The sequence below is a fragment of the Melanotaenia boesemani genome, chromosome 9 (assembly GCF_017639745.1).
Source record: "Melanotaenia boesemani isolate fMelBoe1 chromosome 9, fMelBoe1.pri, whole genome shotgun sequence".
In the NCBI taxonomy this organism is placed as follows: Eukaryota; Metazoa; Chordata; class Actinopteri; order Atheriniformes; family Melanotaeniidae; genus Melanotaenia; species Melanotaenia boesemani.
The window spans coordinates 29411014-29426243 of record NC_055690.1 but is presented as its reverse complement, the minus strand read 5'-3'; the positions used below and the strand labels follow the sequence as shown (position 1 = coordinate 29426243).

Here is a 15230-nt window from a genome sequence, read left to right as displayed (position 1 = left end):
GCTTAAAAGACTGAAACTAAGCTTCTCATAGCAACTGGCTTGGGTTTGAGTCCTCGCCAGCTGCCTTTTGCTGCATGTCATTCACCTCTCTCTCTCAATCTCTCTCTGCCCTCTTACTTGTCAATTTACTTTAAAATAAATACAACTAGTTTCGCAAAATCCTCTAAATAAAAAAAAGAGGGGATTGATTCCCTCTATCTTCTATGTGCCACATGAAGGCTGTCTGACCTTACCTTTCTGAGACAGTAGGTGGTGCTCTGCAGATTCCAATCAAAAATCCTCACCTGCAACACTGATGTTTGATTGTGTTCACAGCACATAAAAAGCCCCTCCTACGAGGGGACATGCTAACAAGGTTTAAATGTTTTAGTTTAGTTTAGTTTTTTTTTTTTGTTGTTGTTTTTTTTTGCAGAAGATGTATTAAATCTCATCTAACTGAACAATAATGTGTCACACAAGGTATTTTTGTTTCAAAGGAAAGATTCATTTTACTGTTGGTTTCTTGAAAGAAAACATGCCGGTATATTGTTGCTGTGGTATAAGATTTATTATATAAGGGATATAAAAAAGCACAGCTTCTGAGCAGTATCAATAAATAAATAGAAATAAAAGAGAGAAAAAAAATCTAAACAAAAACACTATTTATTGCCCCGCAAGTGGTGGGTTTGTTACTAGTAAGTCTCTGCCTTAGCTGATAGGGTAATGGTGGTCCATCTATTGGATTAGTGCAGGGATTTCACTGTGGTATTAATCTGTGAAGACAGCAGGCGACCCGGGCTGGGCTCACTCTGAGCTGTTGTGTCTCTCAGCCTCTGGCTGTCTGTCAGTAGGCTGTTTCTACCCCATCTGACGGTACACGGGAGACCTCTTAGCCAACATGAACCTTTTCTGCTTTTCACTGGTAAGATCTTTTCTTTCTTTTCATGTACATCCTTTAGCAAGTTAGACAATAAAGGGGCAGGATCTGTAAATCACACATGAGTGTAAACTTTTATTTGTAGGAAAATTAAAATATGTACAGAGGATCTTCTTTATATTTATTAAAGATGATCCCAAAGACATGCAGCTGTACATGTAAAGTATTGCAGGTTGTAATATTAAAATACAATAGATAGCTGACATATTTTCTTTTCTCCCACATCTCAGTAATTATATAAGTTTAATACATCAGTCTTGTTTGCTCTCCTTGATTTTCTCATAGTTGTTTTGTTTACACTATTGTACTCAAATTACACCACATGTATTGCCAATATTTGGTATTTGAATGATACTTCTAAAATGTTAAAATCCTGCAATATAAAAACAGCACAAATACAGAACTGATTATCAAACAGCACCATTTATTTAGCCAGTCAACAGACAAGAACACACATACAGGCCTCAGATGCTTCTGTAGTTGTTACACATACGCTACCAGCCAAAGTTTGGACACATTTTCCCATTAGATTTAATGAAAAAGTGTGTCCAAACTTTTGCCTGGTACTGTAGAAACAAAGGCTAATTGGCTAAAGACACTTACTCTGACTGTCCGCACTGTTGGGACTCCACAGAACATTAAACATTGGTGGTGAGTTTGGCTTCATATTTTGTTTGAGGCAAGTGATTACACTATATATGTTCAATCTAAATTGAGGAAGAAATACCACACATACAACAATTTTAATGAAAACCCTTAACCTCCTGAGACCCAGCGTCCACATGAGAGAACATCACATATTTGGTTGTCTGCACCATGATGCTAAATTTTAGGTAATTAGACCCCACTGAACACTTACACTGCAATTTGGTGGTACCAGAAGCATTTTTCTTTCAATTCAAAATTATATTTACATCTACATCATATATAATAAAATATGTATAATCATATATCATAAAATTATATTTATTGGTTCCCTTCTAACCCCAAATAGAATAAATCTCTAATGCAAGTCAAACTAAAGCTTCGGTCTTAAGAGGGTGAACAATAATAAAATAAATTTTACACATAATAATGTAAAGCAGCTAAAAGAAGTGGACCGCAAAATATTGTACTTGTTATATTACTAAAAACAGGTGAATTTCCAGTCCACTGATAAGACATCACTGCACCAACAAGATGGGCTGTAGACATGTGTTATTCATTCCTAGAAGAAATCCAAACAAGCCAAAAAATTTTAATCCACACTTAAATCTGCTTTAAAGAAATTGGATCCTTCATAACCAACCATCGTAGCCAAGTATATTCAAAAAGGCTTTGGAGCAACATGTTCATCCATTAGGTCAAATCCTTATGGCTCTAATGCGTCCTTTCAAGCATTTTATGGATTATTTAAACCTAAAACTGTGTGTATATGTGTGTGTTTATCATAGTACTCAGACTTAATCAGGGGATAACACGTTAGCAGTGAGGCCCCGAAGCATCAATCCATCCATTTGCTATTCTTAAATGTTTGATATTTAGATATTTATGTCCATAATTTTCCAGAATTCAGTGTGTGCATATTTTTTAACTTTAAACCATCCATGAAGGCCTTTTAAATAAACTGAACCAGGCTTGCATGTGCAAAACTGGAATGAGATTTTATAGCTAGTGATTTGTTAAATGGATGACATTAGGTGTTGAATGTTTATGCTGATTTGTCTTTTTCTTCTTCTGAATTTATTTTTATAGAAAAGACAGGATGTCTGTCCATCTAACTGGATCATTTGCATATATGATAGCTGCACCTCTGTCTTAATGAATCACGCTATCTTCCAAGTTTCCCCTTTGAACAGCTGTATGTCCTTCTGTCTGTCCGCTGGTATCAGGAGGGGTCTATGGACAGCCTGTATGAGGCAGTGCAGCGCTCCAGCGATGGCCCTCCCCCACCTGTTCCCAGCCGCTCATCCAGTCGCTCCTGCAGCCGCTCCTGCAGCCCTGCTGTCCTGCTGGATGACCACACAAAGTGGCGAGGGTCTGGAAGGTCTATATCCCTGGTGAGTGTGACAGCATGTCATGAAAATCTCATGCATGTCCACAAGACAGTCATGCTGTGTTGAGTGTGAATGGTGGAACCACGCAAACAATTGTGGCATGGTCACTTTGAGTGATTGGTATTTAGAAACTCCCACCAACCAGACTGTTCCAACAAAATAAAGCTGATTATGAAATGATGGACAGATCTGCCTGACATCTGCTCTCAAGGCCAGACATTTCAGAAATAGTTAATTCAGGGTTGTCATGTACAATAATTTAAATGTCCGTGTCCTTCATGGCCTAATATTAAGGTCTAAACGATTCTTTATGTAAATTAAAGTTAATTGAATTAATCCATTTGGACTAAACTCTAGCTGTCGTTGTTTTGCAGACTGTTAAATGTTTTAGTGCTTTGTTTTTCTTTAGGAGATGCCGCAGACACATGGGACCAACACAAATAAAAAGAAAAGAAGGTAAAGAGCATGCATCAAAAAATTCATTTTTAGCTGATAAGTAAAACAGAGAAATGTTTAATCTTATTTGTGGCATTCCATCATGCATAAAACATAAATAAAATAAAATGATAACCTTGCAAGTATATCAGACATCCACTTTTTTATTTATTTATTTTTTTTGCATGTACATCCAGATCAGTGCAAAAATCTGCCCTATGAGTGAAAGGGCTGCCTCATGGAGTAATAATGTGGCTTGAAAGGCTCCCTGTTTATTTTCACTGGGATGTTAATTCTGTAAATCCTTCTAAGGCAAAACAGAAAGCAGGGCTCCTCTCCTCATCTTTATCTTCAGTTCATTCCCTCTGTTTGATACACATGTACAATTCTCCTCTTTTAGCGTGGGGATTGACAGCACAATCGAAACAAAAAGCTTAACATTTATTTTATTTTTAGGCTTGATTGAAAGAGATTTTCTTTTGTCTTTTTCGAGAAAATGGGCCTTTAGACTGCTGGGCCAGCAGGAGGCAGATTATGGGGCTTTGGGTAGGCCTAAGCGGATTCAAGGTCCTAGTTGCCTCAACACCTTTACTTCCCACCTTTACCGATGACAACTTTAACTTCACGCTCTATGTGTCGCTACAACTGCATGTTTTGTATGTATTATGTATGTATTAAAAAATAAGGTCAGTCCAAATGTTTGACGTGTATTTTCCTTTCAGAACACATGTATCCAAATCTGCATCAGATAACGAAACACTGGGTGAGTACAAACAATTTCCTCTCAGTTTTTCTTTTTTTTTCTTTTCTGAATTTATTTAAAAGCATGTTTTAACAAAGAGATGTGACCACAGATTTTATTAGTGTTTTAGATGGAATAATACAATGATCAAGACCCTTTTCAACATTGAAACACAATACAATTTTGAGGCTGTTCACAAATTGATATTGTCTTTTACGTGGATTAAACTGGCTGCAGATGGATCAGGCTGATGTGACTCAGTGGCCCTTGTTGACCCTGACCTTTCACATAAGATGCTCACTGTTTGTCTCCCCCCCACCACAGATAACCCCGGCTGTAATACTGCAGTGTGGCAGCCTGCCAGGAGTCGAGAAGATTTAGTCCACATCCCCAACAATCACATTGAAGGTAAAAACAAAATAAATGGGTTAAGCTCATCTAAACTAAAATGCAGCAGTTTGGAATCTGTATGATGTCTGAAGATGTGGGTTTGTGTCTAATTTGGGGGAAAAAAATTGCATTGTTTAATTTGATTCACAGAGTTCTGTATTATTAGAAATCAATTAAAAAATAGACTTTCCAGTTTATCTCTCAGCCAGTAAAGCAAATGTACTTTATTTTTGTAGAAGTGCGAAAGACTAAGCACAGAACAGAAACAAAAGCAGGGAAAGGAGCCCATCACTCTGGCACAAAGAAAAAGGAGAAACCATCATCAAACCAGGTGAGAGGACTATTTATTTTTTGCTTGATTCACTCATATAAAGCCTCATTTAAAAGATGATTTGCATGGATGTTGCTACAGTGCAAAATCATTGCAAAACACTGTTGAATTTAAATAATAATAATAACAAATTAAATAGCTTTTACTTTTGTGTTTTAAACCATACAAATATCACTTTTAAAGTTTGCTAACAGAATGAGCTAAAGAGATGCTTTTTGTTAAAGCAGCATCATGAGAGTCAGGCATTTCGCATCAGGCTTTTTTACATTAACAGAAGTTTTAATCTTCTGCTTTCTTGTGACATTCAGGCCTTCTTGGCATCAATGTCCCAATGACACACTTTCTGATTGGGTTTTAATTCAACACTAATTGTCCAAAAAGATCTCACTGTAATGCGTGTGCCACATGGCTGAATGTAAACAAAAATGTGTGTTTGGGGTCACAAGTGTAAATGCTATTTGTCAGATCAGCGCCCAGTCTGATTAATGCCCATCACAGTGAAAAGAAAACAAAGCTGAGCCTGCCAGTATACTGGATTAGTGGTAGATTTCTATGCCTCTCTATGAGGCTATGTAGCTGTAGCGATAGCGGCTTTGTGTTGCTTTACTTAAGCAGTTCTTTGAGCTAAAATGCTAACATTATCAAATGACTTTATAGTATGGTGACCATCATTTGGCCTACATCTGTGAGGAGGGATAATGTTTAACATGGTCAAATCTTTGCTGATGTACAGTATGTACTGTAAATGTGATGCTAAGGGGATTTGTATGCCACCAAGCCTGCACACAGGTGATGACATTTTCAAACTGTTATCTGGTTCACAGCTGAAGTTTTAATGATAAATCTAGAGACACTGTTTTATTTTAAAGGGAGCAACTGAGCTGTGTTACATGAAAGTGGGGGTATTAGCATTACCTTTTGAGTAATCAGAAAGATTTGGTGATTAAAAGTATTTTTAAAGGGATGCACATTTGTTTTTTGTTTTTTTCAGAGTACCAGTGGTGTGACAACAGAGTCCAAGCCTGCTGTCAAAAGAAACCAAAAGACTGGAAAGAAACCAGGTGGAAGGAGTGGGAAAGAAGGATCTAAGAAAAGTCACAACTCTAGAGGTTAGACAGATTTTTACATACCTTTTAAAGATGCTATCTCTCTACTGCATACACTTAACTGCACTTCATGACATTTAGAGCATCTGCATGACTCAGTTTCTATGCAATGATTGTGCCAGATTTGTGCATCCTGAATGAGAAAAGTTGCATGCAGTAGACATGTAGCTCGAGTTTATAACTTTTTTTGATGTAATGCAACACCTTCAGGATCTCTGCAGTGTCTTTACAGCATATGTGCACAATGAGCCCCAAAAAAGCCCCAAAAAAGCATTGGTTCAAACCAGGCAAAAGAGCCACAACAGAAAAAGGGCAAACAGCAACTGATTGATACTGTGATATGATCAACATTTCCTCCTTTTCGATTTCCAATCCTGCTTCAAGATGCAAAGTGGTCCTACAGACCTTATCCTTCAAATCCATTTTCAGTTCATATTTTGTTACTTGCATGACACTAAAGCACCTTTTTGTGTATGAATAAGTGCTTTACATTGTAATAATGTACTGTTCTACAGCAGCACCAGCTAGATTTTGAATTTATTTCTACATCTAAATGTCACTTTAATGTTCACTTTCTTCCTTCCTGTCTTCTTTTTCAGTCTGTTCTCCACCAGGCACAATGAGTCCAACACTGGGACCCAACTATTTGGACATTCCATACACATCCAGGTCAGACAAAAGACTGTTCCTTGGTAAATCCTCAACCCTGCCCGCTCAGGAGAACACAACCCCAGGTCGCTGTGCAGACATGATGGTCAGCTTACCTGGTGGTGCAACACCCACCCACCACCAGCGGTGGAGCAACCCAGGTGACAGCAGTCCTGCATGGGGGACAGTTCAGCACACCTGCCGCCGGCCACTCACAGAGTATCGAGTGTATTCCCATGAATTCAGCCCATCACCTGGAAAGGAGTGGGATGGACGGCATCAGCCCCCAATGGCCCAGAATGACAGCTTGAAGCGGGATAGCAAACCTCAAATTCCCCCAAGGGTGCCACGATCTGTCACTGAAGTGGACCTTTCAGACCCAAATGTAAGTCTATGCTATCATGGGTTTTACTTAACAACCAGCTTTATTTGTGGCTAAATGTCCTACCCGATATTGGGGACCAATCTGTTGTCTCCCTGATGTCACTTTGTGATCTACAAAGATCTGAACATCTACAGCTGCCTAAATATTTTGGAAAATAATGCATATTTGTAATCCAGCAGGGCAAAGAATAAAAGAATACATTGACCATAGCAATAGTAGCACAAAGAATGCCCAGCTGACATTATCGCATACAAACTGTAGCTTAAATGGGGACGACTTTGAGGAGTGAAGACTGTCAGTGATTGCTCTCTGTTAATACCAAACAAATGTGCAGACTGATGTTGGATGCCATTGCCTTGACATTTCTTTAAGCATGACTCTTCTAATATCCAGTCATCACGTGCAACATGTGCCATGTGTTACACAAAGCACTTGTCAAAGCTTAACATCATACTGAGAAAACAGTCCAAGATGAAAAGAATGATCTGGTGTAGAGATTACTAAATCCCTGTTGATCTGGAGTGCCTCTGGGTCTTACAGATAAAGTCCTTCAGCAGGACATGAAGCCTCTGAAGACTGTATCCAGAAATGGTTTTTACAATGATGAAGCTTCTTGTAGGGATATGTAACAACACTGGTTTTGCTCCTTTACTTGTTTGTCTTTATGCTGTGTGTCTCACCTGCCCTGAAGCACAGCATTACTCCTTCCCCCTACAGCTGAGCCAACCCGCAAACTTTTATTTGAGAATATTTCACCATAATGGAAGGTGGCTGTAATGTTAGAAATGCCATTTTTCATTCATCCACTAAGATAAGCAAATGACTCTCTGGGGAACCAGGAGCCTCTGAAGTCACAGATTAGAAACCTTAATCTGGACTGATGGGAGTTTACAGCTGATTGGAGGCGGCTGGATTAGGCAGCGGTTTTGTCTGTAGAATTTCCTTTTGTTCTAGTGACCAAATGAAACCAGCTGCAATATAAACACAGCAGCCAATCCTCACATAAGGGCGATTACAGATCCTGTCAAGAGTAAACATGGCTTCAGATTCACTTGGACACCTATCAGGTTTAAAATAAAAGGTTAACAGGTAGTCATTTATTTATTTGATTTGATTTATCATTAACTTTTGTCAATGAGAAAAATTAGCTGTTGATTTGTTTGACAGTTTCCAAGACATGAAATAAAACAGAATGACTTCAATATTGAGAACAGAGATCAACCGGAAAGTGTTTCGACACAGCAGACTTGCCACTTTCAGCTGTTCCTCTGACATACAACACTTCCTCAAATGTTTTCCCCCCACATTAAGAAATAAGTAATTGCTCCAGAATCATTTACCATAACCAAGTTCCCTATTATTGATGAAGGGAAATTTTTTATAGGGATTTAATATAAATATCTTACATCTATTCAGTTAGTTTCTGTTTTGTTTTACATGTTTTCTTTTTTTCTTTTTCAGCCCAATAAATTAATCATTAAACAGCTTGTCCTGTGAGGTTTACAGGCATGTGGAGTAATCAAATTATAACCTTCGTAACTTACTGCAGTGTTTATGTGAGTTGTACTTAGTGGCATTACAGCCCAGCTCGGTGAGAATCAATCAAAGCAAAGCAGCACCGGCAGCAGATGTGACATAACTTCATTTTCATCAGGTCTCTTAATTATTTAAAAAAAAATACCACGATTAGATAACCTATATGCTGTTATTCCTGGAAGTGGTTTTCAGTGTGTTGCTCTGAGAGAGCCACAAAGTGCACATTTAAGCATTTGTATTTTTCCCCTTTCGAAGCAATACTGCAACCAGAGGCACAATGTCAATTGCCTCACATCCTGTGTTTTGTAAGGAAGTGGGCCAGTCAACCTGAGACAGATAGTCTAGGGTTAGTTAACACTTTGGTGTCAGAGGAGTGAGGTAAAGGACAGTAAAGAGCAGGGACTGAGATCTGTCAGCAAACTTAAAAAAACTGAGAAAAATGCTACACAGGGCTGCATCCAATGTGTCAGACAAGGCAAAGAGCAAACCAAAGGTAGGTGAAACAAGCAACAAATCTGAAAAATGCTGACTATGATGGTTTGTGGAAAGCTGAGATGAGCAGATTTTACTTTTGATTCTTAAAAATGATAAAAAGTCAAGAATAAACAAGAGGAAGTTACAATGCCCTAGTTGTTCTCAATATAAAAGTGTTTTATTTCCTCCAAAGGCATCTGGTTTTGCTTAGATACACATAGAAAATAGTATTTTCCAGTAAACACTTCACAGTGTAAAACAGTAAAAGTCTAAGGTGTAAATAATACAAACACAAAAAGTGAAATAAATGAGTTTTTTTTTTTTTCTGTAAGCGTTGGCAGTGTAGCAGAAAGTGGACCAGAAAAGTCGCTGCTGCATTAACTCAGTCTGCCAAGGGCTGTCTAGGAGTACGCAGCTCATATTTAACCAGGATTTCCAGGGATTATTCATTTATATAATTATTTCAGTGCTTTGCTGAGGGGATGATGGGGGTTTGGGAGAGATTACGATGACTTTTAGTTTTATGAAAAATTGCAGAGACAGAGCAAAGCAACCGTGTCGCTGGTGCGGTGAGAGTTTAGTAGTTTACTATTTATATATTTCTCTGTTACTCTATGTGTGCCACTGCACTTTTATAGAAATTGTTTTTCTCTGCTGCTGCTGAGGTGTTGCACCATGTATGAAGCATCAATATTTTTCATATAGTATGAGTTTTTATTTGAAACACATTTGGAGCAGCATGAATTTCTGCATACACTCCTACATACACTACATCTAACATTAGCTTGTTCTTGTCTTTAAGCAAAAACCAGTAATGCTTTGATTTTCCTTGACAGAAATTGATAGAAAATAAGAGCAGAAAGTGCTATAGTGATACTTTGTGTGATGTTTAACGCCTTTTACTACAAAGATTCATGTGGATGAGGCAACAGGTTACATCAGATCCGTGTCCTTTGTCTTTCTGACGTACTTGTCTATTACAGCGCTCCACAAGCTTTGGCAAGTTTGAAGGGCTCAGACATCACTCATCCCAGGCAAAAACAGAGGAAAATGGACCAACAACGGTTTGTAGACGCACTTATCTTTATCTCTTATAACAGTAAAGAGTCAATGACATGTTGCTGTAATGTCATTGAATATAAACTGAATATTCAGAGTCAAACTGAGAAGATACTTTAAGAAAAGTAGGCTTATACAAAGCTGTCCAAAAAGAGCTTTGATCTTTCATGTGTTAACGTCACAGTTCTGTTCAACGTTCTCTTCTCAGCTCAGAGAAGAATGTGAAAGTCCAGACCCAAACAAATCAGCTGGGCTCGGGAGGAAGATGAAAGAGATTTCACTAACCATGCGAAGAAAAATGGGCAAAAAACACGCCAAGTCTTTCTCTGAAGAGATGGTAAGTTGCTTACACCTCATCTTCCTGAGTAACAGTTTAATGATACTGGTTTGTGTTTCACTCATCAGTCTATCATTTGTGTTCCCAAATGTTCAAAAAGCCCCGTCGTATTTGTTATCAACCTCCCTTACTGCAAACCTCTGCTGTTTTTCTCAAGAGTCTTATCATTGTTCATCTCACTGAAACCCACATCCTGAAATGTGACGCTCTTGTTGGTAATATTTTAATTAAGCTTTTCACACTGATCTACACAGGAAAACAAAGTGTTTTTTATTTTTATTATACCACAGATGGGGAGATAGGAAGATGCTCTGAGACTTTCTCTTTTTATTTTATTTTTTATTTTTCATGTGAGCTCACCTGCAGTTTCCCCATTTTCGCTCAGTTAAATTCAGATTGTTCTTTCAGGGAGATGACACAGACAAAGACCCAGAAGCTGAGACAGAAAGTTGTCCACCAGCAGAGAAAAACTCTGCAAAAACCAGCAACTCCTTGGAGAGTCTTTACAGCGGTCAGAGCTCCTCTAGTGAGTATCTGCACAGAATTTTTGAAGAGCTTGATGCAATTAGGTAACTAGAACTATGTAACTGTGTGATATGTGCTGTGTTAATTAATGGGTTTAGGTGGTGTGACCAGTGAGTCCAATGGTTCTGGTAAGAGGGACAGTCTGAGGCTGGAGGAGGACGGCTCCTATCAGGGTCAATTCTGCGGCAGGGCTCGGGTTCATACAGATTTTGTTCCCAGTCCGTATGACACTGACTCCCTCAAACTGAAGGTAATTTCCCATAAAATAATATAATAATAATAACAAAGCTGACGCACCATAGACCTGTAGTGGAAACAATTATTTTAAGAGATAAAACCTTTTTAGTTTTAAGAGTTAGGCCTTCCAGTTGATCCTCAAACAATTAATTAAAAATTTAATGACTTGCAATCATTTTTTCTAGGTGGGGGATATTATCAACATCATCAGCAAGCCTCCAATGGGCATCTGGACAGGTATGCTCAACAACAAAGTAGGAAACTTCAAGTTCATCTATGTGGATGTTGTGGTGGAGAAAGAAGAAGAAGAGGAAGCACCCAAGATCAGACAACAGAAGCTGTGCAAAAGACCTCGACCTAAAACACTTCTGGAGTTACTTGAGCGGTTAAAGCTGGAGGTGAGTACAGAATCTGTGGACCTGGCAACGTAAGCGCTAATTATTGGCAAATCAAAGTCTTTAAGAAGTCACTTCTTGCATATTCAATCTTATTGTAACTCTAAAAGGTTAACACAGTGATGAATGTATGATGTTATTTCAGGAATACGCCTCTGCCTTGTTGCTGAATGGCTACCAGACAGTGGAGGACCTACTGCACCTGCAGGAGAAACACCTGATAGAGCTGAACGTCAAAGACCCCGAGCACAGACGTAGGATTCTCGCTGCTGCTGAATACCGCTACACAGAAGGTCAGGAGCGTCTTCAGCAATCATTGACTTGTAATGTTAATGATTAACACAAACAGCATTACAGACTGGAAACAATACTTTATTAACTAACAACATGGTTCAACCAATCAAAAAGCTCATCTCTCCTGGAAAACAAGCTCTGAGCACCTCATATGAAGGAACCTATACACTTGTTTCCACGCACTTGTGTGTTCATACATGATGAGTTAACCAAGTGTCCATTTATTCCAGCAGAATAAAACACAACACTATAATGAATGCATACATAGTGTTCTGTATATCTTCTATAAGCATCTTTAACAACGGTGAATACCAGCTGTGGAAAACTCCCCCGTTTTTTTATGCTAACATTTGTTCTTGCACATCTGAGATTTTTGACCATCAAGACAAAAAATGCATTGCCTTACATTGAACACTAGGAATCTGTAGTCTGTACTTCTGATAAATTTACAGACTGTAGACCATCGTTTACGCGTGTGTTTGCATGCAGGTTAATGATTAGTCAGTCCATACACATCCTGAAATCATCAATAGGTGTGTGGAATTGCTTTCTGTTGTCTTCTTCTGTGGTATTTATCCAGTTTTTTTTACAAAATAACCACCAGGCAGACCAACTTATTACATCATACCGCTCCCTCAGTATTATTCTGACATGGTGATTCTGTGTGCATATTACATGAAACAGTGTGAAACTGTTTAAATGAACTTTTCCCTGTGCTGTAGTATAGTTAAAAGCCCCCAGGAAGAAAAGGTATTTACTTATGTTGAACAGTGTGGGAGAAAAGAAGGCAACATGTGTAAATGAGAAAAATGAACTCAACTCACATTGTGTGTAAACAAGGCATCATTGTGTACACTTTTTATAGCAGTTTTCCTTGTTTCACATTTAACTTTGACTCCAAAAAGGCAACATAATTTGCTTTTATTACCTCTTAAATTCCAAGTTAAATGGAGACCATAACCATTTAAAGAGTTCTGTTTTATGTCAGGGTTCAGCATTCTGGCCTTTTAAATCTGAAGAGTACAAAACAAGCCGTGAATTAGAAACTCCACATGTGCATTCGGTCGCAGCTGGTCTATTTCAGTTTAACTTCATCTTGAATCATAACCCTAATGTGTTGCATTTTTAGTCAAGATGGGGCCTTAATTCACAAAATTAGCATCATGGTCCAAAGACTAAAATGCAAAACAAAGTGGAAAGATGAACTATCAAGAAAATGTTGTCCAATAAGAGAATAAATTCATTTACTGTTTTGCATCTGCAGAAGTCGCCCCCTTCTGACCATTAGATAGAATGCAGATTTGATGATAAACATGTTGCGTTGTGATTATGCCTAAAAAAGCATAAGGGGAAAAAAAGTATTCAATAAAGAATTTAACAACTTTATGTGTATTTCAAGCTGCTAAAAGTACACACAAATAGAAACAGAAACACATTAAAGACCTTAATGAATATTTATGGTGAGTAAAATGTTTCTTTCAGCATATTTTTATTACTCATTTCTTGCCAGTTCCTTTCTCTAGAGAGTAAAAGAAATTGTTGTTTACATAAAAAAAAAAAAAGGTAAAAGCTGAGATCTTAGTGCCATGATGCAACCTGTGAGAGGCTTGCCAGTGACTTCCTGTTACTCAGATAGAAAGTACTTAACAGACCAGAAGGTGTTCCTGTAATCTGATGTCTTTACCAGAAGGCTGATTATCGCACAGCCTGCATGAGATCAAAACTACACTCCATTGTAAAAAGAGTGCAACATTCCCTAGTGTGTTTTGTCTCTCACTTAGTTTTATTCAGTGCAACCCAGGCAGATGTGGACAAGGCAATTTAAAGGTCATTGAAATTTCTCTGTCTGGCTGACAGTGCAGCTTAACAGATGGCAGAGGCTGCAGCTTGACAATACACGAGATGCCAGTAATTTAATCAAGCTGCACAACATTAGATAAGTGCCTCAGTTAGGAGGATTAGTGGCCTCTGACAAATGAAATAACAGTGAAATAATGAAACTGTTTGCAGTGGAAATAGATGTATTTAAAAGAGGGTGACATGTTTGTGCTGGGTTATGCCTGCACAAGATAGTTTTTTATTTGGGTCATTTACCCACGCTGTCAGCTACCAATACATTAACTGCTTTGACATCACTTATGAGAATAACATCTGACACTAAATTTAATTCAAAGTGCTTGTTTTTATCGGAGCAATGAATCAAATTAAATGTCAAAGAGCATCAGCTTTAGACTTGTGTTTAGTTTCACTGAATGAATCACTTGCTACAGATTTTATCCTCTCAAATGTGGGTGAACGCTATTACTTGTAATACTGTGACATTTGGTTTAATTCCATTTGGTTTGTGGTTGCAGGTGATGATGTGAGGGAGGCAGAGGAGCACAAATCCTCCCAAAATCTGCAGGAAGAAGACAGTGATTGTCCCAGAGACTCCGGCTGCTTCATACCATCTGAGTGCTCAGACAGCAAAGAGGATGCAGAGCACGTCACGGTGGATTCGTGAAGCGCTCATTTCTGAGACGGATAAGTTGACATTTGGGATTCAAAGTTACAATTTTAGCTATGGCTTAGGTGGAAATGGTTTGAAAACTGATCCTGTAATATTTTCCGAATGTCATGTTTATATCACTTGCTCCATCCACAACCTTACCTAATGCAGCATTTTAAAAGTTTGTGACATGGGAGGGAGATTAGACAACTTAATATCCCAAATATCATCTTATCCTTTCTTTGCTTAATAAGGTAAAAGTTGTATTTTGATTTTTAGAATCTATTTTATTAGAAGTTGCAGAAGAAGCTGGATTTTGTTGTTTTAACCTCTGTTGTATTTATTGCATTTTAAATCCTTCAATGTTTTTGCATACTGTTAAGCCATTATTTATCAAAGCTGCATTGTTTTTACATTTCCCATTACATCCAGTTACAACTCAGCTTCAGCAGTGCTCCACTTTTTCTCCCTGTGGCTGAATGGACACTGCTGAAGGCATACTTTGGTGTACTTATATCTGGATTATGGCCTACAGTGTATACTGTACAGATTAACAAGTGTATTAATTTCTGAACGTGAATTTTAATGAGTGTGCATGTGTCTGTATATGAGAGTAATTTTATATGTTGAAGCGAGAGACAATATTAATCTGATTTCTCAACGTTTTGTAAATAAAATGAATAAAATACAGTCAGATGTAATTTAATTTGGTGCCTTATTTCATCTACCAAAACACTGCTTGATAAATTATATCTGAATTCCTGCCTTTGTATTTATGAATTAAAGTTAACAAATAAAAACTGTGATATTATTTTAAATAGATTTCAAACTTGGCATTAACGAATGTCAGAAATTACATTTTTAACTTCTTTATAAATTAAGGTGGCACTCCAAGA

General features: G+C 37.9%; 2 protein-coding genes across 3 annotated transcripts; both read left to right on the top strand.

The window, feature by feature from the left end:
* The first annotated feature begins 2671 nt into the window (after nt 1-2671).
* Nucleotides 2672-7113, top strand: LOC121645536. The gene is made up of 8 exons (XM_041994025.1): nt 2672-2955; nt 3362-3408; nt 4110-4150; nt 4454-4537; nt 4756-4850; nt 5842-5959; nt 6556-6989; nt 7108-7113. The coding sequence occupies exons 1-8, from the start codon at nt 2797-2799 to the stop codon at nt 7111-7113; spliced, it is 984 nt and encodes a 327-aa protein (XP_041849959.1). The 5' UTR covers nt 2672-2796.
* Nucleotides 7114-8858: 1745 nt separating this feature from the next.
* Nucleotides 8859-15031, top strand: samsn1a (SAM domain, SH3 domain and nuclear localisation signals 1a). 2 transcript variants are annotated; one of them, XM_041995702.1, is made up of 8 exons: nt 8859-9018; nt 9983-10063; nt 10267-10395; nt 10804-10921; nt 11013-11170; nt 11343-11555; nt 11698-11845; nt 14201-15031. In XM_041995702.1, the coding sequence occupies exons 1-8, from the start codon at nt 8965-8967 to the stop codon at nt 14347-14349; spliced, it is 1050 nt and encodes a 349-aa protein (XP_041851636.1). In that variant the 5' UTR covers nt 8859-8964; the 3' UTR covers nt 14350-15031. The 2 variants fall into 2 exon arrangements, with proteins under 2 accessions (XP_041851636.1, XP_041851637.1); XM_041995703.1 differs by having other exon boundaries at nt 8862-9018; nt 11019-11170.
* Nucleotides 15032-15230: the final 199 nt, after the last annotated feature.

What these genes read in the sequence shown, in the direction of transcription:
- LOC121645536 (XM_041994025.1), top strand. Translation starts at nt 2,797, where the DNA reads ATGGACAGCCTGTATGAGGCAGTGCAGCGCTCCAGCGATGGCCCTCCC. An exon ending in CTGGAAGGTCTATATCCCTG is followed by an intron (nt 2,956 to 3,361) that starts GTGAGTGTGACA and finishes GTTTTTCTTTAG; the next exon opens with GAGATGCCGCAGACACATGG. An exon ending in CCCCAACAATCACATTGAAG is followed by an intron (nt 4,538 to 4,755) that starts GTAAAAACAAAA and finishes TTATTTTTGTAG; the next exon opens with AAGTGCGAAAGACTAAGCAC.
- samsn1a (XM_041995702.1), top strand. Translation starts at nt 8,965, where the DNA reads ATGCTACACAGGGCTGCATCCAATGTGTCAGACAAGGCAAAGAGCAAA. An exon ending in AGTCTTTCTCTGAAGAGATG is followed by an intron (nt 10,396 to 10,803) that starts GTAAGTTGCTTA and finishes TTGTTCTTTCAG; the next exon opens with GGAGATGACACAGACAAAGA. An exon ending in CTGACTCCCTCAAACTGAAG is followed by an intron (nt 11,171 to 11,342) that starts GTAATTTCCCAT and finishes CATTTTTTCTAG; the next exon opens with GTGGGGGATATTATCAACAT.